Below are 26,898 nucleotides of genomic sequence, written 5' to 3' on the forward strand. Positions count from 1 at the left end.
TCAGTTTAGTCCAAGGCCAATTCAAAACCATCAGTTCAAATGATGCGTGTGTGTGAGTGTTGAAGGCTAACCTTTATCTAAAGAGTGACTGGACAAACACCTTGAATGTAAAGTACTCCAAACGAAGCACGGAACAGGTCCAAACAAGCCTCCAGCAGCATAGTGACAAACGACACTGCAGGGATCTTCATTTTTCTTTGTATATTTGTATGGGCTTGAGGAGAGGGGAGCAAATGAAGCGTAACATAGGACCTCGGGTCGGAATCTATCCTGGGTCGCTATGACGCATACGGTGGTCGCGTGTTCGTGGGTTGAGCTAACCTACTCCATCACCTACAACCCATGCTTGAGGCATTTTAATGTGCTGGGTGAAAGATAAAATATATTCAGTCAAGCCTGAGCCTGCTTGTGTTTGCCGTCTGGCTAAATACGGTCGCTGTGGGTTGACCCTCATACATTATGCAGCTTGTTCTGGGCTCTCTCCGGCCACTTCCAGCTTAACACTCGTCTGCGATGAGCTTCTTCACTCCCATAATACCACATCTCCATCCACACCTTTGCACTCACTTACAATATTTATTTTCAGTGTAATGAACTGCGTTTACCCAGGTAGCTGTTAGAATGTTGGCCCGGAGGGGAAGGAAACGGAAGAAGAAAAAAAACGCGTAATTTATTTAAATTCATTTATTGACTTTGCTTCGTGATCCATGGTGTACGACGTTGCCGTTTGCCATTTCAATCCTGTGAGGAAAAACACCCCCACACACCCACACAGTCACACACACACACACAATCCTAAGCTTCTGAGTGTTTTATAGAAACCACCAACACCTGACCCACGGCGCCGCATTCGGTTCGCAATTCGCCACGGAACAGAGATCTGGCGGCCATGCTGCTTTGGGATCTTCTTTGCCCTCCCATGTCAGAACCCACCCGGCCCCATTTCGCCCCCCCCCCCACCCCCTCCCACGCAGCACACCTGTTGCCCCACCTCTGCTGCGGAATACGTGAGGCTGTCACCCCAGCTAGGCCGGCTAGCAGCGCCGCAGTAAATGCTACAGGAACCACGCACAGCGGGAGACCCTTACCCAACCGCCTCTCCCCCCCCCCCCCCCCCCCCCCCCAAGGCTCTCCTCCCCAACGCTTCTGCCCCCCACCCTGATGACTCATTGTTGTCGTTGCCAATCAGCGGTTGCACAGGATCAAATACGGAGGATCATTCAAAAGGTTGACTATAAAACAGGTTATGGACTTCTTGAACAACACAAACCCCCTCCAAACGATGATGCTTCTGTGTTTTTGTTGGTGCAGTGAAGGGAGATGGGGCCGTCGCAGTATCGGACCGTGAGGGGAAATGACACTGAAAGGTGATGAAAGGAGGTTAGTGATGAAGGGAGGAGTGGATTTGGAAGTCCGTTAGATTCTGGATTCTAGGTCACAGCTTTCCCAGGGATGCCATAGCCTGCACATGATGGTGCAATTTTATTTTAGATTCATCAGTATAAAAGGTTATTATTTGGTGCAATTATATATTTGGTACATGAACATATATACAGGAAAAAAAACGTTGCATGTTACATTTATAATAAACAGCAAGGGAACCGTTGAACTGTATTAATTATATGCATGTCTGAAGCAATGATCCAATCAAACATTAATCGTTGATCAAAAATGGAAAGTATTTATTTTGCGTTGAGCGAATCGATTATCAAAATAATACTTTTATCTAGAACTAGAGTTCATTGGGGTACAAAGTCGGCAATAGATTGCTTGATAACTAGATTTTATTGTACAAAATGAATTACAAATATTTATACAAGAAATAAAAGAAATCTGCATAGAAAAGTGCAGAATTTATATCGAACAACCATAAAAAAAAATATTACGGGTCTTAACAAAAAAAAAGAAAAGATAACTCAAATGATACATACTCCTCCAAAGTTAACGTTTGTCACATATAGAAAAGTAAAAAGATACTTGATGGGTAGTGGACAAGCGACATCCGCATGAGCATAGGTTTTTGTTTTTTAGTATGGTCCATTCCCAACAATAATATTTTATAAAGTAAGACGACCTAAATCACCAGGTCCCCAGTTCTCTCTAACAAATTCAAACATAGAGAAAAACACAACAAGGAACTGACCATCCATCAGATGACATCAGAATGGTTATGGCCGTGGTTATGGTCTCACATTAGAAGTGCTCTGCTCTGGTTCCAGCCTGGGATGATAGATGGACCACGGACTCTGTATGGGGATCTGACACACGTCTTACATCACTGTGTGTGTGTGTGTGTGTGTGCTTTCCTTTTCACATCATTATCGGGCTTCTTAGATCAACCCTCCAGGAACATATTGATTATTTTGGTTACAATGACTCATTATTCTGTGTGTGTGTGTGAGAGACTAGTTTTGTTTGTCACTTGTAGTCTATTTCTATAGTGCTTTTTACTCCAAACATAGTAATGCCATAGTACATATATTGCCCTTGTATTAACCTCAGCCTTGGTAGGACCATTATCCATAAAACAAGACGCTCATTTGAGGGGGAGGAAATGGTTTTCCTCGTTATTATAAAGCATTCTACTCAAGCTCAACCTTTCCACAACATCGTATCAAAATGATTCCAGTGCACCTGAATTCACCTGCCTTTTAAACTCTTGTTCGTTACAGCAGCAATCCAAGACGGAGATCAAACGCATCAATCAAAGAGTCAGGTCTGCCATGTCTAGGAAGATGATTTTTGATTTATTTTAGTGTTAGGACTATTCTGTTTCGCTCCGGGGACATAATAAGCATTGCGTCACAGTGTATAAATAACATGAGACTGCGTCGCGAGTGACGTTCGACCAAATGTTGTTTCACCCACTCCCCGGGAAGATGAAGCTATTCAGGACTCTCACAAACCAGCACCCACCCCTGTTGGTTCCAACACACACACACCCCTGTAGGACTGGCTTCCCAACGCCAATACTCATCCCGTTCCACTAACCCTCAGGTCGGGGGAGGTAAAAGGCATTCCCGGCCTTCGGCCCGGCCAGCGCCTCAGCCCCCAGCTCACAGTTCTCAGCCCTGCGTGTCCGGGCTGCCCGCGGCGGGGTCGGGCTCCACCCGCTGCTGGGGCTCCGGGTCCGGCCGGCGGGCGGCCTCCGGCGGCTGGCCCAGGCTGCTGAGGTAGCCCAGGGCCTGGACGCGCTGCAGGCGGGCGGCCATCTCCGCCCGGCACGCCTCCAGCAGGGCGGCGCTGCGGGGGCCGTCCCAGCCCAGCATCTCCTCCAGGGCCGGGGCCCCCGTCGTCAGCACCACCTGGGGGAGGGGGGGGCAGGGGGTTAGAGGCTGGGGGCTAAGTGGATGACCCTGGGGGGGGGGGGGGGGGTTAGAGGCAGGAGGGGTTAGAGGCTGGGGGGGCAGGGGGTTAGAGGCTTTGGGGGGGGAAGTGGATGACCCTGGGGGGGGGGGGGGGGGGGGGGGTTATAGGCTGGAGAGCATTTCCGCTGCAGAGGGGATTTCTTGCTAAGGGAGACACAAATGAGTCTAATTAGTTTGGGGGAGTTTTACTATTATTATTGCCATTATTTCTTTTTTGTTTCTGGAGTGGATTGTGCAGTTTCAATGCAAATCGACTTCTAAGGGCTGGGGGGGGGGGGGTTGCTGCTGTTGCTATTCCACGCATCATTACATTTCGATCAGCAATTAAAGGCTCTATACACATCAGCAAACGGTTTTGCATATATCCCTGCGTGGCAAATTGTCATTCGTCTTGGCCGGCCTCCAGTGTGCTGGTCTGAGCGGAGTACCTGCAGCTCCTCCGTGGAGAGCCGGGTCTCCGGGCTGGTCTTGCCCTTGAGCACCATCAGGGTCCTGGTCATGAACCCGGACGCAGAGTCCACCTCCATCCCGTCTACCTGGTCAATGCAACCCGCCCCTGGAGCGAACGTGTCCCCGGCCCCTGGAGCAGAACAACAACACGGTCATTTTGGGTTCTAGTTCTGAAAGTACAGAGGGCAGCAGATAGTAAATGACTGCAGAACTTTTGTGTGTGGGTTGTTATTTTGAAGCAGATACAATGTCGCCACCTAGTGGCCCCCACCGATAAGCCAAACCATTTCAAAATAATACATATTTGTTAACGTTTTCATAAGAAAAAATAATACATTATGCGAAACATGAAAAGAACGAAGTAATATGTTTAGAAGGACAGTGTATATGCTCTATGTTTGTTGGAGGGTTTAGATTGTTCAAACAAATGACGCATCATCTTCTCCTCCAGTGAACACGCAGCACGGTTGCGTGCTGACTCGTCCTCCGGTCATTGGCCCCCGCCGTACCTTCTAGGCCGGACTGCGCCTCCTGGCTGTCCTGCTTCTCCACGGCCTTGACGTACAGCTGCAGCAGCTCCTTGGCCTGCCTCACCTCTTCCCTGTGGTCCAGGGCCCCCTGAAGGGTCTTCTGGAGGTTCTGGACCTTGCTCTCCGGGAAGTTCAACGCGGAAGTCAGCTGCGCGCAAGGAATGTCCACCAAGGTCTGGGAAGAGCAATGTGCTTTTTAGAGCAAGCGGTTCTAAAGTCACACGAGGAGAACGACACACTAATTACTAGAACGACACAGTGGTAGAACGACACACTAATTAGTAGAACGACACAGTGGTAGAACGACACACTAATTAGTAGAACGACACACTAGTAGAATGACACGCTCGCGATGTTCAGATATAAGAGCTCTGCTTCATACGCGGGTTATGAAAATATTCCCGTCTGCAACATCGATATTCCAAAGGCCTCGCTCCCTTGGATCAGTAGCTGGAGGTTACCTGGAGGTCCGTCTCTGACATGGTAATGATGCTGGACATGTTCTGCTTCAGCTGCTGGGCCAGAAGCCACCAGGGCTCCACTTGGCTGATGGAGCCGTCCACGGCGTCAACCTCCAGCAGCATGGAGTCTCTGTTCATCCAGGACGTGCCTCCGTCAACTGCAACAGGGACAGCGTGAGTTGGGCAGAGAAGTGGCGGTAAAGAAGAAGAACTGGAAGAACTTCTGTCTACAGGACCAACAGTACAATACAGATTTAAAGAGGGAGGATTACTTCTGCGGACAGGGCACCACATCTGCTGCGGGCCAAGGAGCATGAACTTTGTGTTTGAGGGCAAGCACAGGAAGTAGATCTCATCTTCCACGATGGTCCCGTCCTCTTCCAGAACCACTTTGACGGGAGCGTCCGGACCGATGGGAAGAGACTCGCCACCTGGGCAGGAAACGGAAAACACATTTCCTCCATTGAGCTCGTCAGCAAGCAGTGGTACAAGCCAGTTAAACCATTATACATATAATGAGAAATTATTATAAAACCATTGATAAAGAGGATACATGGCTTGAATGCTAGTTGCCTGGATGGCTCAAATGTCCAAAAGAACAGGATACTGAGTAGTAGGTTGCTTTGTGTTACATAGAATATTACTTGACAAATATGAATTGAATATATTTTTGCATATATTATATATATCACATCCTCCTCCTAGCAACCACCATGAGAGGAGGGTAACCTGGAGGGGCCAGGGCCACGCCTGGTGACTCGCGCTCCAGGAATGAACAAGACGATCTTCAGTCTTGCATGTTTTTGCAAGTCTGAACGCGTAGGAGGCCTGGTACTTTAAGTACAATTTTAGCATAGATCCAGCTAGTGGCAACCAATGGACATCTCCATTAGTAGGAAAATCATGACGTTAATTTGTCACCAATCGAATCTGTACTTTACAGAACGATACAGAAACCGAAACGAGTATCAATGCTACTTGACTTCATGATTCGCTCAATGTATTAACATGTATTTAATCTATAACGCTTAATATAGGTATTATTACCCATATGAAGTGTCAACCCCAATCCAATCTAGTAATAAAACATACAATTATACATAACGTATAACAATGACATGCTGATGCGGAGATGCATGTGAAAGAACACCTTCCTATTTTCACTTACCTTTAATCTTGAGTTGTTCTAAAGAAGTTACCACTACTCCGATTGAATGTTGTCGTTTAAAATCGCATACTTTACAGGGTCTCATGTCGCCCATTGTCCTTTTTCTGTGGTTGACAAGTATAAAGTATAATTACGGGAAAATAAAAGCAGCGACCATAGACATAAAACTACTTCACATTTCAAACACGGAACCGCTTTGGAGAAGGAAGGTTCATGGGAACTGTAGTTTAAATTGGAATTGTAGTTTTCCTTGTCTATGATCGTGAAACGTAATCACAAAAATAATAAACACCATACAGAATATCCGTTTTCTACATATAGATTCTTTTTTTTGTGCTAAACGTATATTTATTTATTTATTTGAATTAAAATAACAACTGTTTGTACCGCCGCTCTGACAGCTCGCTGACCTGTTGTCCTGGGTCAGAAAAAGCAATCGATTGCGACGTCATCGAACGACTCAAGCAAAGAGAAGGAAGATGGCCTCCACTGATCAACTTGATCCACTGGCTCAGGTATTTCAAACAAACTCTGCAACCAAACACATCTCCAGAAACCGAGAAATGCTCTGACAATAGTCCGATGAGGTGTATCGATTGATTGTTTAGATAATCGAGTGTATTGCTGGACTAGCGGGGTAAAGGTCAGCCATGTAGCAGAGGAAAGCTAGCCATGCTCACGTTAAAAAGTTACACTCTGGTGTGTTGTTGACAACTGGACATCTGGGGTCAGTCCTCTGTTTAATGATTTCTACAGCCCTGTGGTGTGAACGCATGGGGCATGTTCACTTGGGTACAAGAGGTCATAGTTTACATTGAATGCATTTTTGCGCTAAAAACGATGGGTTCCTTTATTGTTGCAGTGAAGTGTCTTTATTTGAAGAAGGCCATTATGTCAGCCAGCCTCGGGGAGACCCTCTGGGGCTGAATGCAAACACTGGCTACTCAAATGTATGCTTTGCCTAACGGCTTTATGTATTGTTTTGGGTGTGTGTTGTTACTTACTAACTCACTAACTCCTGGTTCAGATAATTCTGAATAAGACTTCATGATTATTAAATGATAGTATAATCCATGTTATAACCAGGGTTCCAACTTTTCATATTAACAACCAGTGGACACAGTATTTTTTAATCAAAATAGGTTTGCTACAAAGCATAACAGCAAGTCAACAGACTGTAGTTTACACTGGAGTAACATTCATATAGCATATGTCAACTTTACCTTCTGCTTATTATCTCAGTATTTAAACATGATATGCATTTATTACAGTGCATGTATAATTATGGGCATTGGTCCCTAGTCACTGGTACACTTTGACTTTTTAAAGCCGAACCATGTAATTATTCTAAAGAAAAAAGTGTGTCTACATGTCCACATTACTCAATAGTTGTATGCTTCTCTAGTTAAACAGATCAATCACACAGAAAATAATTGAGCCGAATTGTATTCAATTTATTTATTAAGAATTATAAATTATAATCTGTCTTTTGTAGTCATCCGTTGGCAATGACTACTATGAATGCTTTTACCATTAAATATGCAATACCCTCATGTTTCCAATAGATGGCACTCTTATACAGTTGTTTGGTTGTCTTTTCAGTCTGGCCTTCCCCCTGGTGACGAAAGGCCTGCTTTTCCAAGAGAAGCTTTGGTAAGAAGCACACAAACATATTTTATCCAAGCATCTAAATCAACACCTGCTTCTACTTATAAACGTGTTCTAACCTGTTTGTTAAATATAGACATTATTTGATATAACTTGAGTTTAAACTCATTAAGACACGACGGACGTGGAATCATCTCGATGATGGCGGTGACATTAAGCTTTGACCTTAATTACTGTTACTTTTGCATTTCATCTGACAAGTTGAAACTGTATTGTTTGATCAATCCATCCCCCTGGACGATCAAGTGGGCAGAACCTTCCAATTATCAGCCAATCATTTGAACCCCCTACCGTCGCTATCTAAACCGCTTTAATCCAGAACTAGGAGGTCCTTATTATCTGGAGGATAATTATCTTCTAGAGGATAAAGGGCACACAGAAGGGCCTTTGGTTTCTTGGTTGAAGAAACACGGCCTTGCTTTACATTCCCCTTTTATCTCTGTGCTCTGGAGAGTCTATGTTTTCCTGTCCCTAATGTCCTGCCCGTCCTTCTCTGTGGGCGGCATCGTCGCACCAAAAAGCCGGATTGAACAGGGACATAAAAGATGGGTTATTTCCCATACAGACTAAATGCAATTAAAAGTTTCCTTTTTACACTTTCGGCTCACTTCCTCAGGGATTTAACACACATTCTAAAGAAGGTAAAAAAAACACCGGCCTTCAAGTCATAGCAGGCAGGTTTATGATGAACCACAAAAAGTTGAGGTCCTCATCTACTCTAACAAAACACGTCCAGGATCGCCAATCAAACCCTGAGAGATCAAATCCCATCACACTCTGTGTGGTTTAGCCCCGCCTCTCCGACTGAACCACGTCCCGCCGCCCAGCGGCAGCGGCACACTGCGCTCAGATGGCCGCTGGGCCCGTCGTGCTTCACACTGCTCTGTACTGCGTGGAACACGGCTGCTAAACGGTTCACCTGATGGGTCTAACCAACGTGGTCCCCCATGGCTGGGCAGAGGCCCCTATAGCTACCATCACCACCGCCTGTCGTAGGAACCAGGGGGCTCGGGTTACACACCGACCAGCCGTGTGTGTGTGTGTGTGTGTGTGTGTGTGTGTGTGTGTGTGTGTGGGGACTGGCGATGAATGACATTGAGACATGTAGGCAGAATAATACAGTGCACACACACACACACACACACACACACACACACACACACACACACACACACACACACACACACACACACACACACACACACACACACACACACACACACACACACACACACACACACACACACACACACACACACACACACACAAACACACACCCATCATCTCCTCATGCCAAGGCTAATTTAATCCTGGGCTTATTGATTGTGGGAGCATTCTCTCTCCGGCTTTCTTTCAATTTACTTCAATTTCATCATCGTCTTCCCAGTGCACTTCCAAGAGCACCGCCCGCTCCGAAAATGGGGGGGGGGGGGGGGGGGGGGGAGAGAAATACTATGGAGGGTCCTAAGCAGAGACTGGATGGCATGGGAGAGTCCACCCCCATCTCTCTGTCTCTGTCTCTGTCTCTCTCTCTGTCTCTGTCTGCCCCCTTTCTCTCTTTGATGAGCTGCTCTTTCCCAGTTAAGTGGATTATTACAGTAGGGATAATTCTTGTCACATGGCATTATTTGGATGAGGTGAATAATTGAAATTTGTGTCTGAAAGGATTTTATCTGGATGAGAGGAAAGGGACTGCTTGCAGGGGGTTGGTGGGGAAGTGTGTGTGTGTGTGTGTGTGTGTGTGTGTGTGTGTGTGTGTGTGTGTCAGACACGTCTGCGCGTCAGGCCGGGGACACCAGTCACGTTAACAGGTTGTGACTCACCTTGCCTTGACCCCCCCCTCCATCTCTTGGGGTCACCGCCCGGCGTCTCCTCGCCACCTTCAGGGGTTAGTGAGAGCGGGCTTTGGACATATATATTTGTGTGTGTGTGTGTGTGTGTGTGTGTGTGTGTGTGTGTGTGTGTGTGTGTGTGTGTGTGTGTGTGTGTGTGTGTGTGTGTGTGTGTGTGTGTGTGTGTGTGTGTGTGTGTGTGTGTGAGATAAATATATTTATATATATAAATGTGCGTGTGTGTGTAATGCATGACTCCATGGTTGGCTGGTAACCAGTCACTGCTGCCTAAGGGCGTGTGTGTGTGTGCGTGATGATTCCCCTCTTGTGTCTCTCCACCCACCAGCCATCGCCCCTCTCCCCCTACTGCCCCTCACTCCTCCTCTCTCCTCCTCCCTGCTCCTACTCCTCTCTCCTCCTCACTCCTCCTCCTCCTCCTCCTCCTCCTCACTCCTTCTCCTCCTCCTCACTCCTCACTCCTTCTCCTCCTCCTCCTCCTCCTCCTCCTCTCTCCTCCTCCTCCTCCTCCTCCTCCTCTCTCCTCCTCCTCCCTGCTCGTCCTAACTCCTCTGCAGTCGGTGTTTCTCCAGTCAGTTGTGCGTCAGCCACCAAATTATTACCCTAATCGATTCTTCCGTCAGTTTTAGTATTATCTATTTTTCCTTGAATGAATCCACGCGATTAATTTACACCGTACGGTTAGTTGAAGATATATGGAAGGATGTGTTTCTTTTAAAGACACAAAACGATGGAAAATGGTCACGCACATCACAACTTATCCTCACAATTGCTTATATTATTTATATATATAATTTAGATATTATATATTTTCAACATTTTTTTTTTCTTGTTTGCCTTATGCAGCATGGTGACTGTGATCCTAGTTATGAGAAAACATAACGAGCTTGTGCGTGTGTGTGTGTGTGTGTGTGTGTGTGTGTGTGTGTGTGTGTGTAAAGAAGATGGGGGTGAGGGGGGCATGCACATGTGCATTGTGCCTGTGGGTGAACAAGCAGTCTACACACAGAGGCAATATCCCAACCAAACAGGATTGGCAGGTCTTTTGGGCATGGATGGCAAAATTAAGCCGAGCTTTCAAGTTTCAGAGCATTAAGGACAATGGACCCGCGGCGGCTAAATAAATACGCTCAAAAAGCGTGCGATTTGCTGGTCTGGTCGTAAGGGGATTCACACATTAGTCGCCGAGCCGGGTAGAGAGCAGTGTGTGGGCACGTGGGTATACCGGCTGGGTTGTGTGTTTAGTGAGTGGAGTGGGGGGGGGGTGGAGGTGAAGGAGCAGAGGGAGGTTCATGGGAGGAGGAGAAATAGGAGGTGCAAGAAGAGCATCCCCGGTCTCGCGGCAAACTTCAAAAGCGCCCCCCCCTTTCCCCAGGATATTAAGCGACTGTGATGAAAAATTTAGCGAGCGTTAAATAAGGCGCTTTGAAGTGATCTGTTTTGGCTCAGCAGTCTTTTATTTATTTTTGCCTGAGTTTCCGTAGCCCCCGCCCACCTTCCAATATCGCCATGACGGCACGCTGGTTAGAGAGAGAGGGAGGTGGATGGAAAGATGAAAAGATGGAGGTGAATTAAGTTGAGGAACTCTGGAGAGGAGGGGAATGTGGCATCGGTCGGGGGCTGCTGTAACGGAGGGGTGTGTGGCCTGTTGCAGGTATTCTCCCCTCGTCGTTCGTCTCTTTTTCTCGTTATTTGACCACTCTGACTCCCGTGGATCACCATCTGACAGATGTTGCTCGTGTCTCTCTCTCGCTCTCTGTCTCTCTGTCTCTCGCTCTGTGTCTCTATTCATCATGGAGCTATAGAAGAGGGTTTCCCCTTACAAGTTTTAATCGTTTCATTTATTAAAATGTGTAATATATGATGGCCTGGGTCCCAGGTGGTGAATGCTTCCCCAGGGGACCATGTGTTGGAGGAACGCTCCAACTCCTCCCGACGCTAACGTACCCTCCTGGCCCGTGGGGGGAGCAACGTGTAAATCAGCCAGAACCAGAGGCAGTTTAAACAATCAAAACCTTCTCTTTTTTCTAAAGCCCAAAGAGCCATAATGGAAATAACCGAAATACGTTTCCGCCCGCCACCCCCTCGATTTGATATTCATACTTTAAATTCATTTCCTCATTTCCTGCACCTTTTTTTTTTTATTTTTTTTTTTAACCGTTATTTTAATTTCCGAGGACTCTTGATTTCAACACTCGGCTCCAAATTAATTAGTGGGGCAGGAGGAGAGGACGCGATGGCGGGCCGTAATGAGCCTGCTAGCGAACTCTCCGTTCTGTCAAGAAACTCCGCTGCCATTCAGGCAGCCTGGGGAACCTAGCCTTCAGAGTTTTTTTTCCTTTTTTTCCTCTCCTCTTTGCTCATTACTTTAATTGTAATTGTAATCCTTTATTGGAGCTGTCTGCAGTAAAGCAGAGTTATGGCCGGAGAGGGGGCGCGGGCCGCGCAGATATTTCACGATTATTGGAAAAGACGGTCACTAGGTGGCTCCCACTAGTTCGGCCTCTCTGGTAATTACAGGGATGGGACAGGGGGGTCAGCGAGGGAGACGGGGTCTCGTTGTAGGGGGAGCGTGTACCAGACACATAACGAGTGTGTGGGTGGATGTAGGTGGAGGCCAGCTCGTATCCTCAGGTTCTGGAGGGTAAATATTGCCAGGCCCTTTGCAGAGCGCCAACGAGGCAGATTCTCTCCGGGCGTTGAAGGTATTGAAGGGCAGCTTATGTAAAAGAAAGAAAGTTCTCCCCGAGGTGTTTATAGGACTACATCCCATGTCCAGGGCGTGAAGTAATTCAAATCACAAGGTTTCGGTTTTCGAGTTTTAGTCTTCTATGCAAATGTCCCGCCGTTTTCTACACGGAACGGTCCGGAACGCCCCATATAACCGCCGCCGCGGCGTCGTTAAAGAGCATCCCCTTCTCTAATCGATTCAGAGGCTGGACCTTTTGTCTTTGGGGCGCAGCGGAGCCGAACTCGGTGATTCTCCGTGTGACTCCTGTTTGTTTCAGTGCTTAATGACACAGAAACGACCCTCCGTTTTATTGTTGCTGTGTTGCACTTTCCTCTCTTCCCGCCCTCGCTGCGTGCGTGGCCAGGCCGGCCAGGCCTCCTTGGAGCCGCTCGGTATGAATCCTCACTGTCACGTCCAAGGACGCCGCGGCGCAGGGTCAGCTAATTGCTTTTATGATTATGATTTCACGTCAGATTTATCGTGCGTGCTCGGAGCACATCGCCGCAGCTCCTCTGGTAGGGAGGGGGGAAGGGGGGGGGGGGGGGAGGGGCTGTTTACAGCAGCAGGCTCTGTTTCTTTGCCTCCTTGTGTTTTTTTGTTTTTCTTTCCAAGTGCAGTTCACACTTATTTTTGCCTGGTTGGAGAGTCGAGGCAGACAGTGGGAGAGGAGGGTCTGATCACATCGGATCATCCTCCTCTCGGCTGGTTTCAGCGTATTTGAGATGGTTGTGAGCATGTGCAACGAATGCAGATCATAAGGAAGGCATGGGACTTGTATGTGACTTTTTTGTGCCTTTTTTTTGTGTGTCTTTTGATGTTTTTTACGAGCCATAAATCTCTCCAACAAATCTGTTTGCAAATGGAAACATTGTGTGTGTGTGTGTGTGTGTGCGTGTGCGTGCATGTGTGTGTGTGTTTTTGTTTTTTTTACTCATGCCAAAAATCTCAAATGAGTCGACTTCTATTTGATGTCAGTGACTCTTTTCTTTTTTCTCCCTTCCTGTCCGTCCCGCCCCTCTCTTTGAAAGCGATGAGCACAGATGAGTCCAACCCAATGTTTTATTATTGTGTGGTTTCTTTTTCCTCTTCTCTGAGCCTCATGTGTTCAGCCGGACATTCTGTCCGCACTAGCCAGTCCCCTTGCCAGTTGTACACTTTTTTCTTTCCCTAATTATGGATTTATCTTCCTCTTTTGAGATTAATCTGCGTTAAAGCGACTTCCCCGTCCCCGCAGTAGGAAGTAGCCCGAGGGAAGCCGTTGGTCGGTCTGACCCCCCCCCCTGACCCCTCTGACGGAGCACGGCGTCACTGCAGCCAGGTGCACCCTGGGTACGGTGCGGTCGGTCTGACCCCCCCCCCCTGACCCCTCTGACGGAGCACCGCGTCACTGCAGCCAGGTGCACCCTGGGCACGGTGCGGTCGTGGAGGTGGTTCTGTCAGCGCGGGGCTCTGGAGCCGGGGTCCTTCTGGAGGCACATCTGTGAGGACGGGGGATCCAATATACAGACATGTTTAGCTTTATATATATATATATACAGATGTTTAGCTTTATATATATATTTCATTTGTTTGGTTTAATGGGTCTCCTCCCTTCCCGGCTCTCTCTCGCTTTTAACATTTTGGTTAACTTGATCATGGTTTGTTTACCCTAGCAATGCAGCAACGGGTTAACGACAGCGTCATTATTGGGCCTTCGTAACCGTCGGAGACGTATAACCAGCTCCCTGTTTTCACTGTGGACGCACTCATTGAGAGAGAGAGAGAGAGAGAGAGAGAGAGAGAGACTCTCTTGTGTCCCTGGTGTAATCAGAGCCGTCTCCCTCCCCCCCTCCCTCTCTCTCTGCTGTCAGGGCTGCTCACATCGCTCTCCGGCCTTCCCAATGTCACTTTCAAGGCGTAATTACACAAGTTGTGTTGATTAGTATGAGAAGCAATTACACTGGCTTTCCGCTGCAAATGGGGGGTGGGTGTGGGTGGATATGATGGCGCTTGATTGACAGGAAGCATCCTGGCCTTAATAAGTAAATGACTATGGTAATTCAGGTACTGAAGCCCCTGATTTGTCAGCAACTTTCTCTATCTTTTTTTTTTTTTTTTGGAGATGTCCCCTGATTTTAATGAACAGAATGTGATTGAGGCTCCTACCCCGTCAAACACACCCACACACACACACATTTCTTTCACCTCACACACACACAAACACACACACACACACCTTTCACTAACCCAACACACACACACACACACACTCTCACACACACCTTTCACTAACCTAACACACACACACCTTTCTCTAACCCAACACACACACACATACTCACACACACCTTTCACTAACCCAACACACACACACACTCTCACACACACCTTTCTCTAACCCAACACACACACACATACTCACACACCTTTCTCCAACCCAACACAAACACACAACCACACACACCTTTCTCTAACCCAACACACACACACAGCTCTCTCTAACCCTGCACACACACTCACACACTCCTCTTCCTCCCCCTCTTCCACCTGCCCTCTGCTGTCTCGGCCATCCTTCCGGAGTGGTTCTGTCAGGGGAGGGCCTCACGCTTTGGATTTACCAGACTTGCGGAGCATTCCCGTCGTTGTTGCCACGTTCTCTCTCTGTTGAGATTAGTATCAACGGTCTGAAATTAGCATCTGACATCGTGGACTAAAATGATAGACGGGTACAAAGTTAAACAAGAAGAATCACATAAAAGGCACCTTAATTAAATGCTCTTGGCCATAGGTGATATGTGTGTATTATTGGCAGATGATCCCTCTCTGTCTTCTCTCTGGTTCTTTTTCTGGGGTTGGTAACTCCAACGCTGTCCGTAGCTTTTATCCTCGGCAGGTCAACATTTTCAGTCGAGCAGGTAGAAAACGTCTACCAGTCGGGGAGCTGGTGGGGGTTGACGAGTTAATTTTAGATCCTGTTTGTACCGTGCCAGGGTTTGTTCAATTAGAAGATTGCAGGTTTAGTCAAGGCTCAGATACAGTAAGGTAAGGCACGATAATTACATAGGGCGCAGAACCTGGCACTTTACTGCTCAGGAGTCCGTAAGAAGAGTTGTTTTGTAGACACATGGACAGCCCTGAAAACAAACTCTGCTACCATAACTCACGGTTTACACAGCTGTGTGTGTGTGTGTGTGTGTGTGTGTGTGTGTGTGTGTGTGTGTGTGTGTGTGTGTGTGTGTGTGTGTGTGTGTGTGTGTGTGTGTGTGTGTGTGTGTGTGTGTGTGTGTGTGTGTGTGTGTGTGTGTGTGTTCAACGACGTCACATGCAAACGCGTGCATTTGATTATATGCAAACCTGTGTTGCTAAGCAGACATTTACGGAATGATGAAATTCGAGAGTGTTCTGAGCCTTTGTTTGATAATTCTGCGCGGCTCGTTCATTAACATGGGCCGGGGGTAATCTAGCAACGGCGTGTTTGTGCGAGCGAACCCCCCCTATAGAGTCGTACATGCATAAATATAATAAAATAATTTGCACTTGCACTCAGGCGCCCGGCTGTAATTGATATGGATTGAATGAGTGCTGCATTGTGGAAAAGCACGCGTGGACCAAATGCTCGTTTGTCACCTCTAATAAATGTTGGAATGTAAATTATGAAGTTATGCTTCAGATGTAAATGCACTTTGTTTCAGCCCTTTAATGCAAACAAGCCACTCCAATACATTAAGAGTAAGGGGGGGGGGGGGGGGGGGGGGAGAGATGGGGGCGAACTTGGAAATCTGACTGTTTTCACAATCAATAATAAACACAGAAGGCCCGAGATGGGGGAACATTATAACATATCTGAAGTCTGGTTCATAAATTATTGCATGAAAGCAGGCTTGTACACCAAAAATGTAAATACATTAATGTTATTAATAATGTAGTGACTAATAGTTCCATCAGGCCCGTAATAGCAGTTTAATGGAATATGACAGGAAGAATGTATTACACTTCTTCTCTTTAGACGGGACCTCACAGGGCATTTATCAGGCGTTTCTGCTCCCGTTTTTTTGATTATTTTGTTAAGCTAATTGCTTCTTTTCTCCCCTCAACGTCTTCCCTGCAAGAGGGGCATAAAAAAAAACTGGTAATGGATATTAATTAATATGTGTCTGTTTTATTTTTTTCTGCAGTTTGATGAAAAATAATGAAAGTGAATCGCTAATGGGATTCCACAGTTTCTCTGTGTGTGGCACCTCGAGATTAGGGCCTTATCTCGGGGAATCTCTGAGTAAAAACCAGAGATAGTTGTGGTGTTTCCATGGGGGGGGGGGGGCCCAGAACACAAGAAACTGGGATCATTCATCTTCAAAAGCTCCTAAAAAGCAGAGTACTTAAGCCAAGCGGCTGTAACACAATTAGCTAGGGAGATGTTTCGATGAGTGATACCAGCGGCGTCTTGGCAGGCTACGCCGTGTGTGTGTGCGTGTGCGTGTGCGCGCGCGCGCGTGCGTGTGTCAGTTTGACGTGCCGAAAAGTTGAGGCTTTCTCGCGCTTTTTCGCCTCTTCTTGTCTTTGCTGGGGTGGCGGGGGGCTGATGTCGAGACACATCAGGGCTGACGTCATCCCGACCTGTAACCCGCGGCCGACAAGACGGTACTTGAGATGTGTCTCTCATCCATTCCTTTTTTATTTTTGACTTTCTATTTTTTCCGGCCTCCTGTTCAACACCTGACAGGCTGACGACGTGCGGACATGTTGTTTCGGGGCATAATTTTTACGACCCCGATCCGAGCTTTTAAAGGAATCCGTGGTCCGGCACTTCTCGCCTTCACTCCTCCCATTAGTATTCATTTGAGCACATCCTCCTTTTGTTAATCTTAAGAGTCCGACCTTCGGCGCGGACCGCTCCTCTAATGGCGCGTCTATAGCCTCCGAGCCCCCCCCTCCGGCCACTCCACGCCCGCTCCGAGTGCCGCCTGCCAAGAGTCCTTGGTGTCGGCCCGGCAGTCCTCGCCCGCAGGGGGGGGAGTACCTTTAACAGCCATCATTAACGGGGGGGGTACGGGCGCACACCGGCAGTGAAACAGAGAACTGGCACAATGAAAGAAAGAAAAAAAAGACCCCAAAAGAAAGAAACAAGGCGCCTGCATCCATTGCTCAAGCCTCTGGCACCAAGCCACCATTATCTAACACCTGCGACGGGCCCGCGGCCGGGCGCGGGGCCAGCGCTGTTGTTCGGCTCCTAATGCCGTGATTGACAGCGCGATTGGATTCATTTGAGGCTGTTTTGTTGCTCTCCGGGGCCGCTCCCCTCGCCGGACTACTCCCTGATTAAACCGGCGGCAGACGGATGGACGGCCCGCTGATGGATGGACGGACGGCTGACGGATGGACGGACGGTTGCTGGGCAGCCACGAGGGAACTGTGGAGCCCTCGTTGGGGGGTTGGGAGGTGTGGTGTGCCCGGCCTCACTGAGCGTAACGCCATCGTAACAACACGCTCCGTTCTCTGAATTCGTACCCCTTTTTTAAAACGGATCGTCTTAATTAACTGATCTGTGGTCCAAAACCCTGAAACAACGTTATTCCCCGTACTCTACGTTACCAACTACACACTTGGACTCCTCTCCCCCTCGCTCCCATTCCGAGGCTTGGATCCCCCCCCCCCCCCTCGCTGACAGGCGACGACATCAAGCGTTTCCACCCAGTCATGCGGAGGGAAGTGGTTTTAGGTATCAGCCCACCCAGATAAAGCCCCCCCCCCCCCCCCCCCCCAAGCCGAGTGTTCCTTTTAGAAATGTGAAGAGTGGCATTGTCTCCAAGGTCGACCCGTCGACAGAAAAAGTCAGAACAGGTGTGGAGCGGACTGCCAGCACAGCCCCCTTTCCCCCTGTAACCCCCCCACTGTGACATTGTAGTGCCCCCCCCCCCCCTAATCTTCATTCTTATCTAAGGGGCCTTGGTTAGTTATGACACTATTAATAATAATCATTTATTGATAGACACAATCTGTCTAACAGAACTCTGCATGTCACTGAGTCCACCTGGTAGGCGTTGGTGATTGGTGCTGATGACGTCAGCGCCCTTTGTGCTTGAAAATGAACCCATTGTGTTACGGTTCTCTACTTTGGAGTACGGGCCTCTGTTCGGGCGGACCCTGACCCAAGCTAGACCTACGTTATCTGGGGCGGCACGTGGCTCAGGAGGCAGAGCGGGTCGGCTGGTAACCGGAAGGTCGCTAGTTTGAGTGTCGAGGTGTCTGAGCCAAACACCTCACCCTGACTGCTCCTGGCCAGCTGTTGGCCAGGAGCAGTCAGGGTGAGGTGTCTGAGCCAAACGCCTCACCCTGACTGCTCCTGGCCAGCTGTTGGCCAGGAGCAGTCAGGGTGAGGTGTCTGAGCCAAACGCCTCACCCTGACTGCTCCTGGCCAGCTGTTGGCCAGGAGCAGTCAGGGTGAGGTGTCTGAGCCAAACGCCTCACCCTGACTGCTCCTGGCCAGCTGTTGGCCAGGAGCAGTCAGGGTGAGGTGTCTGAGCCAAACGCCTCACCCTGACTGCTCCTGGCCAGCTGTTGGCCAGGAGCAGTCAGGGTGAGGTGTCTGAGCCAAACACCTCACCCTGACTGCTCCTGGCCAACTGTTGGCCGCCCTGCGTGGTTGACTCCGACGTCGGTGTGTGAACGTGTGCAAGAATGGGTGAATGTTTCGAGTGGCCGCTGGTTAGAAAAGCGCTTTCAGTGGGCACTGGTTAGCAAAGCTTTTTACTTTTTCGCCATTTACCATTTCAAACAGGGCGGCCCTGATCTGCAGAGCTGCCGGTCGTCGGGACGATAGTGTTACGTTGAACAAACAACATCGTATTATCGGCCTTACTGCAGTGGAATTCAGTTTGAAAAGGCCCCACCAGATATTTATTTTTAATAGGTATACAGTGAAAACATGTCGCTAAACCTGCTCATTTTGGCTGAACTTTCTGTTAAGGATAGGCCATTTCACAAACAGGAGTGGCGTGAGCAAACTGCTGCGCGTCATTTATTTTAAACACCCTGTGTTTGTATAAGGGCTGACATTTGCCTTCGACAGCTGTCAAATTCCTCTGAAACCTCGCCGACCAAATGTTTAAAGTTCTTCTGAAACAACTTCATCTATTAAAATCCAACGCTCGTTCTCGGCTGAGGTTGTCAGAATCCTTTTTGCTTCAGCTTTGACATTGACAACTCCTTACAATATATATATATAAAGTCCTTGTTGCCAACATTTTTCTGTGTCACTTAGCTGTGATCGAGAACATACTCTGCCTGTTTTCTGTTGCCAAAGCCAACAGAAAGCCCACTGCCTCAGGTTGTAAGTGCCCTCACCCTCTTTGTGATGGCTCCTTCAGACAGACTCGAAACACCGCCGTAGATCTGTGGCCCATTGTCTTGGCAACTGTGTCTAAATGCCTCTTGACAGGCCTCTGAGGCAGACCCGGCCTCTCCACACCCCCCCTCCTCTCTCTGCACACACAGACATTACCACTCGTGACCAGTAGATGGCGATGTTAATCTTCCCTGGCTGTGGCAGTGCCTGGCTCCCATCTCCCACCACCTCTTCCGTGTGTGTGTGTGTGTGTGTGTGAGTGTAAGAGAAGCGGGGTCTCTCGGCCCGTGCGGGAAGGGTCACGCCACCAATTCCAAGCCCTCTTTTTTTGAAGACCATGAAATTGTTGATCCAAGGCGCGCGATTAGCGTATGCAGGCCATTGACTGGCGAGAGGGTTTATGCAAGATTATAATGTCACTGGAATGTCACAATCTGTCTAGCAATGTCTTCGTGGGCACCCGCTCACAGTGGCAGAAGAAATAATTTGATCAATAACAGGTTCTCTCTCTGTCTCGTTATCTCGTATTGTCTCTCTCTCTCTCTCTCTCTCTCTCTCTCTCTCTCTCTCTCTCTCTCTCTCTCTCTCTCTCTCTCTCTCTCTCTCCCACAATCTCTCTCTCTCTCTCTCTCCCACAATCTCTCTCTCTCTCTCTCTCCCACAATCTCTCTCTCTCTCTCTTGTATTGTCTCTCTCTTGTATTGTCTCTCTCTCTCTCTCTCTTGTATTGTCTCTCTCTCTCTTGTATTGTCTCTCTCCAGTGTTGCCTCATTAGACCCTGTTGGCATGTGGGGGAACACTGCACTTAAGGGCCATGCCAACTTTGGGCGTTTTCGGTCCCGGTTCCTCGGCTTCATTTGTCAAACGTGTGTGTGTGTGTGTGTGTGTGTGTGTGTGTGTGTGTGTGTGTGTGTGTGTGTGTGTGTGTGTGTGTGTGTGTGTGTGTGTGTGTGTGTGTGTGTGTGTGTGTGTGTGTGTGTGTGTGTGTGTGTGTGTGTGTGTGTGTGTGGAGGTTAACCGAGAGAGCACCAAGCTTGTCAATGTACATTCCTCGTGATGGAGGGGGCTAGTGGGGGGGCGGGGGGCGTCCTCGTCTTCTCCATCACAATACAACTTCTGGGGCCCGTCTCACCGGTGGCCCCGCGCGGCGGACCACCGGTGGTCCGCCGCGCGGCAGACCACCGGTGGCCCTTGTGCTTTGCCTCAATCAGCTAATTGGATGTGAAATTCTGGGGGTGTCTTAATGATAGGAAGGGCGCGGGATAGCGGACCGCGGCGGTTCTAGAGTACGCCTTTGTGTTGTGTCCACACGCTGTTGTCTGGATGAAATCTGTTTACCGAAGGGTTTTGTGTGTTTTTTTATAGGAAGCTGTTGACTGATGGCTGGGAGACGGCATTACTCATGTAACAAGGACATGATGGTGCATCTCGGACCAGACCCCTTTAATGCAGCATGCACTCCTTCTTCTTTCCCCACTTTGTGTGTATTAATTGTGGTGGATATGAGGCATAGCGCCAGCTTGTATAAGAGCAGTGACATTGATCATAGATCTTACGGCCTTTTATGAATAGTAGTCTGTAGGAGGCCTGCAGTGAACTAGTGGTTGAATCTTTTTTTGCCTGAAACTGGTGAGTGAGTGACTGGGGTTGGAGGTTGCAGAGTATGCATTGGAGCCAACCTTGGCGTAGATGCATTCTACGTATTAAACCACGCATGCAGCTGTCCGTCACAGAATGCCATCATTGACTGTAAAGGGGGAAAAAAAAGAAAAGCTTCAAATTACAGGAAAGAGGCACTGCATTAAAGAACAGAGGAGATCGATGGCAGTACATTAAATTTTACGCGAATGAAAAAAAAAAAATCAACTAATTAAAATTGATTACTCCTGCTTTGTAAAAGTGTTTCTGAATTAAATTATTGTATGAAAACATTTTGACCAATCGTGGAGCCAAGGAAGTATCCATTACTGGATTGCAGTGGAGGAAAGGGGGCTGCTATGTTTTGTGGTGGCTGAGTAGTTTGTTGTGCTACACTGCGTACCCCCCTGACCCCCTGCTGCTAAAGGGCCACCGTTTAATCTCCGATGACCCTTATCTCTCCGGGCGGCCCCGCCCCCCTGACCTCCTGCTTTGGGCCTTTTACCTGAATTAAAAGGATTTTGTGGTGTGCTCTACTCTGGCATTTATTCCTATTTTTTCCTGTTTCTTGGGGGGGGCCCAAAGTGAGTGAAGGCGAGGTGTCGGTGACAGCGGCGCTGGTCTTTAGTCATGGGGGGCCCGTGGGACTGCCCCTATCCAAACAGTCATCAGTCTGGGCGGTTTAGAGGGAGCCCGCGGCCGCACACAGGGCCGACGTCGGCCCATAGCTCTCCCTCTGGTTAACATCTGCCGGGGAACCGCAGGTTTCTCTCAGGTCCTCAGGTCCCCGTGGAGCCGAGGGAATATATCCCCCTCCCGTGGATCCCACGGACCTTCTTCCAAAGAAGTACCTTAGTACATTAATTTAATAGATTTGAGGCCGTTTACGTTTACTGCATTTGTAACGGTTCCTTGAATCTTATGAGAAACTGCAGTCTGGAGAAACCTTATCTAAATTCAACTCAAATTCAAACGGGAGCTTAGGGAGAAACACACTAAATGTTATCGGTATTATAAGTGGATCAGTGGTACTTCAGCTCTGAGCAGTGAGCACATGTGCTTTACCACAACTGTGACTATTTATTGCTCTGCCGGTTTTTATTTAATTGGAACATTTGCCAAAGTATTTGCCAAGAACCACGACATGCCTGCCAATTTTTTTGCTGACACTTTTCGGTATATACAGTAATTCCTTTTGTTTTTCAATTTGTAGTCCATACATCTTCAGTATTATATCTTGATTGGTCCTTCCAGCAAGATTTTAGTCAGGAAAAAATATTTTCTCCTCAATGGAAAGTTTTGCTCTGCGTCAATGGCGGTCTGACAAGAGCCTGATTAAAGAGGAAAAGAAACAATCATTGATGTGCCTTTAATGTCAATATTCCAGGCCACGGGTCCGCTGTCACCGATGCCACGGTTATTTTTAAACCTTTTGCTCTGCGAAGTCGATGGAGTTTTCCATAACCTGTTTTTACCCATCCGAGCGTCAACTCTCAGCCTTTCATTTCTGAAATTAGGACCACTCAATAAAGAAGAACCACATTTTGGGATCATGGGTCTGAAGCCCTCTGTGCTGTCCCTCTGTGATCATTCTGCCAGACGCACACGTGGGGATGTTCCCACCGTATAGTTTGTCGTAGCAGTGAAAGACAAACTGACCGGTCACCAGTGGTCGCTTCTTTCATGCAATTTGACTACTGTGTTTTGATTGGGCGGGGGTAGAAGTTAATTATGCGTCAACAGGCCATGTTAAAACGGGCTAAACGCTGGGGCCCCCCCCTTCCCTCTGTGGTGTGGCTGGGGTCACCCCTTCCTCATCGCAGCTCCCATGGGGCCGTGCTTCCCCCCCGCCAAAGGTCACGTTATGCCGGGAAAGACATCTCTATTAGAAGGGCATTCACGCGCCGTTCGTTCAAGCAAAGATTAAAAGGCGTTGCTGTGCGCGTTGTGAGGCGAGCATCCTAAAGGAAACACAATCTGTCTATTAAAACTTTTTTTATTTTTTTTGCGGGAAAAACTGGGGTTAATACGTTTACGACAGCTGCCCAGCAAACCACCTAATTAATATCAAGCTTCATTCTTTTTGAGCGTCTCTCTTGGTTTTGCACTCTTTTAGGACTGCCCGGCTTTGTTTAGGGCTGAAACCGGAGACTCGCCTAACGCAATTTCTTCCCATGTCTATCAAGCTGTTATTATATCAGAGGCACTTCTCCACAAATGTACAGGCCAGGGCAATTTGGAATGAATTGATTCACACTGAGACTAAATCCTATACTTGCTAATGATTTCCTTTTAGTCCTCACCCCTCAGTGTCCCCTCCCTCCCCCCCTCCCTCCCCCCTTCCACCCCCTTCGAGATTGCTCCCTGATCCTCTTTTTGTCTTAATTATTGACACATAAAGAGGGGTTTCTTTTGGACGAGAAGGAGCAAGGAGTAAAGGGGACGTTTAACATTTCGGGTTTTATTAAATAGTTAATAAAATAAAATGAATAATTTATACTTAACTTAATTCTTCCAATGTTCTATCATGCATTTGGGCGGCTCCTGAGGAGATTAAACTGGCATGGAGCCCTGATGGAAAGTAATGAAAAAAAACATGGGTGTCTGAAAGTACAGCAACATTTAAACCATACCCTTTGAAAGAAATGGTGACGTCATGTCACCATTTCTTAAGTTTACAAAAGTAGCCTAGAGTTGGACGTTACCGGTCAGGCTCAATGGTAGCTGAGGTCCACGGCGGTTTAAGACACAGACGTAGATGTGGTTAAGACGTACAGTAAGACTGTTGCTCTTACACACACACGCTCTCCTGCACCGTCTGAACCTTTTAGCAGTTTTATAATTGAGCAAATAGGGTTAAAGAAACGTGTACACTCTGTGCAGACAGGACTCCAGAGCGGTCCATCCGCTGGTCAACATGAGCAACATGGCCGTGGTGAGACCCCAGTACAAGTCAATACCGCTACGTATGCTAATCAAAGGATCTGTAGTGAGAAATGCCTAGCATCTGTAATGTATAACGTTGTGTTGGTTGTCTGTTATCTTTGGTCGTCTCTATTCAGCTGTAGCAGTTTGCTTCTTTAATTCTTCCGACTTACTAGTAAGGGTAAAATTACTTGTTCCATGAATTCCCCATGGCGTCCACCCATGTGGTCGAAGGTAATTCGATTTCTTGCTCATTTCTCACAAGTCAGGGGGGCAAAAAACACAACAACTCACAATTGGAATTTTGAGACAAGTGCATTGTTAAGTCTTGTCCAACTCAAACTCAATAATATTGCTGTAATCTTGTCCGTTCATCAACTTCCCCCCTCTTTAAGTGTGTTAGTTAATGTTATCTCTTCCTGTGATTGAGTTTTGAGCTCTTTTTCAGCTTTACCTGACACTTTATTGGTTATTTGGTTTGTAAAGATTATCAGTGTTAACATGGAGCACTTTGGTGCATTAGCAGTGCTAGCTTTACGAGAGACCAAAGATCCTAATTGTTGTGCTAACCAAAACGTATTTACCGGTATTCAGAAAAGCAAACAACCCTTCTTTGGTTCCATCCACTTGAGATGACACGGATCAGCTAAACGTACTAAGATGCAGCTGAGCTCCCTTAAAGAACAACGTGCTATCCTGCACTAGCACTAGCCTGATCCATTCGTCAATAACAAGACAAGACTGAAATCTGCACAATGTGGTTATAATTGATTGAGGTGTCTGGTTGGAACTTGTGCAAAGCATCGATGTCATCTGCCAAGAAGTGCACTTTTCCACTCCCCGAAGATCTACCACTACCATTTTAACCAAATGGATGTTTGGCTGCCGAGCTAGATGTGGTATTTTTATTAAGATGTCCTACTTATGCCTATTAACAGTGGCAGCATTCTCTTTTTTGTCAATATACGGTATTGAAAATGGATGAAAATTTAAAATGGTGTGTCACTAGTTCAGCAGATTCATCCACTTAGGGGCCCACATTATACCGCATTATATTGTTTATTACATTTTTAGCCAGGCTTATTATCCAGCAATTCCACATTAGATCATGGCTTTGACTTTAAACGGTGAAAGCTATTCTAGGGGGAGCAGGATTGGTATTGCCTTGTTATCAAAGGGGAATATTTTGTCCCAATGTTTTTACACTTACCGGTTAGCCCAGAACATCCAGTCGCGGGTGGGGTGGGGGGTGGGGGGGGGCCACCATGCAAATGGTTTAATCTGCTTGTCACAACGGAGGTTCCGGGTGGCTGACTTTAATAAGCCCCGGGTGGGGACCGGAGCGCGGCATTCCTGGCCCCCTCACGCGGCCTCTCGCAGCTCCAAAGGTCACGCTAATGTCACGCCGCCGCCGCCGATCTGCGCTCTTCATTTGTGCCGACAGTAAACTTGCGTGTTTTGAAAAAAGGGACCGTTTGAACCGGGAAGGTGTTTAGAGTTTAGAGACCTGTGTGGCGTCTTGGTTTTTCTCGGTGAAAACCGAGCGTTTTATTCTTCATCGGACGTGTTTGTTTACTTTGTGCAGTAAAAAAAACATAAAAGTTTTCCAAAAGGCGATATTGTTTGTGCCTCGCTCCATAAAATGTGTGATGTATTCTGTGTCATGGAGCGCTCTCTCTGCCTCCGCCTGCCACCGTTGCTGCTCGGACAAGTTTTAAAATACATTTATTTTGAATGGAAAAGGCTCCATAGCATATGCAATGCATTACCCAAAATGAATTACCACTGGCAGCGTGCTCAATCACTTTGTGTCTTTCAACACTAAAAGAAAAGAAGAGTAATCAAAACCTTTCAACCTATTAGGGGGATACATTCTGAAATTGAATCAGGGGGACCACAGGTGCGATAATAAGTCATAAACCTTCCCATCTTGTGTGTTCCCCGTTTTTTTATGTTTATCCAGTTTAGCCGGCGCCACTTCGCCACTTCGCACGCCCCACTTCAAATTTATGTTTTAATATTATTTGAGGAGGGGTTTTCTTTTTTTTCCTTCCACCCCATTTCCAATCCGTTGGAAATGCATACCAGGCTGGAAAATTAAGGTGCATCTCGAAGGAAAACATAATAGAATCGATGAACGCCGGGCACTTAAAACTTGTGATGTTCTGATGCCGTATAACGTTCTGGTGCATTAACGTTTCAAGTCATTACAACGCGCAGCCCGGCTGATTTGATCATGGCAGGTTTTTAACTGGAAGAATTACAGAACTTTTCGGCCTAGGATTCTGAAGTTATTAGATACAAATGATCACCTCTGCATTAAGTATAGATTTTCCTTCCTCCACACGCACTTAAGACTGGAAGTTTGTCTTTAAGAGGGTAATAGCAAATTAAGCTCCATACTCCATTTGTCCGGCACTCTTGATGGGCTAATTTTATAACTGCTGATTTGGTCGTTCCCCAGATTTAGTCTGAAAGTGGTCAGGTGGTCTTGGTGCTGAAAGGAAGGGGCTTGGTAGCCAGTCGTCGGGGCATTTCCTCCTTTTTAACGAATAGCGTTCTTCATCGTCTAGACTGATGTTTGCCGAGTTTAATGGATCTGGATGTTCTTCCTGCACACATTACCGTCCTCCCCTGACATAATCGCATTGTGAGAAATTAATACATTTGTCTCTTCGCAGATTACCACTGCTGTGAAATTTCTGCAAAACCCGAAGGTGCGCCAGAGTCCACTGGCCACCCGGAGAGTCTTCTTGAAGAAAAAAGGTAAGAGTGAAAGTATTCTGTT

At 47.5% G+C, this 26,898-nt stretch overlaps 2 protein-coding genes across 3 annotated transcripts in view; one reads left to right on the forward strand and one right to left on the reverse strand.

The window, feature by feature from the left end:
- Positions 1-1,660: 1,660 nt before the first annotated feature.
- On the reverse strand, positions 1,661-6,419 carry dffa (DNA fragmentation factor, alpha polypeptide). Of its 2 annotated transcripts, none has more exons than XM_060054342.1 (6): positions 5,978-6,419; positions 5,082-5,240; positions 4,810-4,967; positions 4,328-4,523; positions 3,797-3,948; positions 1,661-3,305 (listed from the first exon to the last, which is right to left on the reverse strand). In XM_060054342.1, exons 1-6 carry the CDS (start codon positions 6,069-6,071, stop codon positions 3,066-3,068), a joined length of 999 nt encoding a protein of 332 aa, XP_059910325.1. In that variant the 5' UTR covers positions 6,072-6,419; the 3' UTR covers positions 1,661-3,065. The 2 variants fall into 2 exon arrangements, with proteins under 2 accessions (XP_059910325.1, XP_059910335.1); XM_060054352.1 differs by lacking the exon at positions 1,661-3,305 and adding an exon at positions 3,421-3,512.
- Positions 5,151-26,898, forward strand: part of pex14 (peroxisomal biogenesis factor 14) — a 44,271-nt gene continuing 22,523 nt past the window's right edge. The window contains 4 exon segments of the mRNA XM_060060400.1: positions 5,151-5,294; positions 6,379-6,492; positions 7,580-7,630; positions 26,792-26,876. Coding sequence (XP_059916383.1) covers positions 6,457-6,492; positions 7,580-7,630; positions 26,792-26,876 — 172 coding nt within the window. The 5' untranslated portion in view covers positions 5,151-5,294; positions 6,379-6,456.

This window comes from Gadus macrocephalus, chromosome 1 (assembly GCF_031168955.1).
Source record: "Gadus macrocephalus chromosome 1, ASM3116895v1".
NCBI lineage: Eukaryota > Metazoa > Chordata > Actinopteri > Gadiformes > Gadidae > Gadus > Gadus macrocephalus.

Coding starts and splice junctions, on each gene's coding strand:
- dffa (XM_060054342.1), bottom strand. CDS start 6,071: ATGGGCGACATGAGACCCTGTAAAGTATGCGATTTTAAACGACAACAT. Junction 5,241..5,977: donor AGAACAACTCAAGATTAAAG/GTAAGTGAAAAT, acceptor TTTCCTGCCCAG/GTGGCGAGTCTCTTCCCATC. Junction 3,306..3,796: donor TCTCCACGGAGGAGCTGCAG/GTACTCCGCTCA, acceptor CCCCTCCCCCAG/GTGGTGCTGACGACGGGGGC.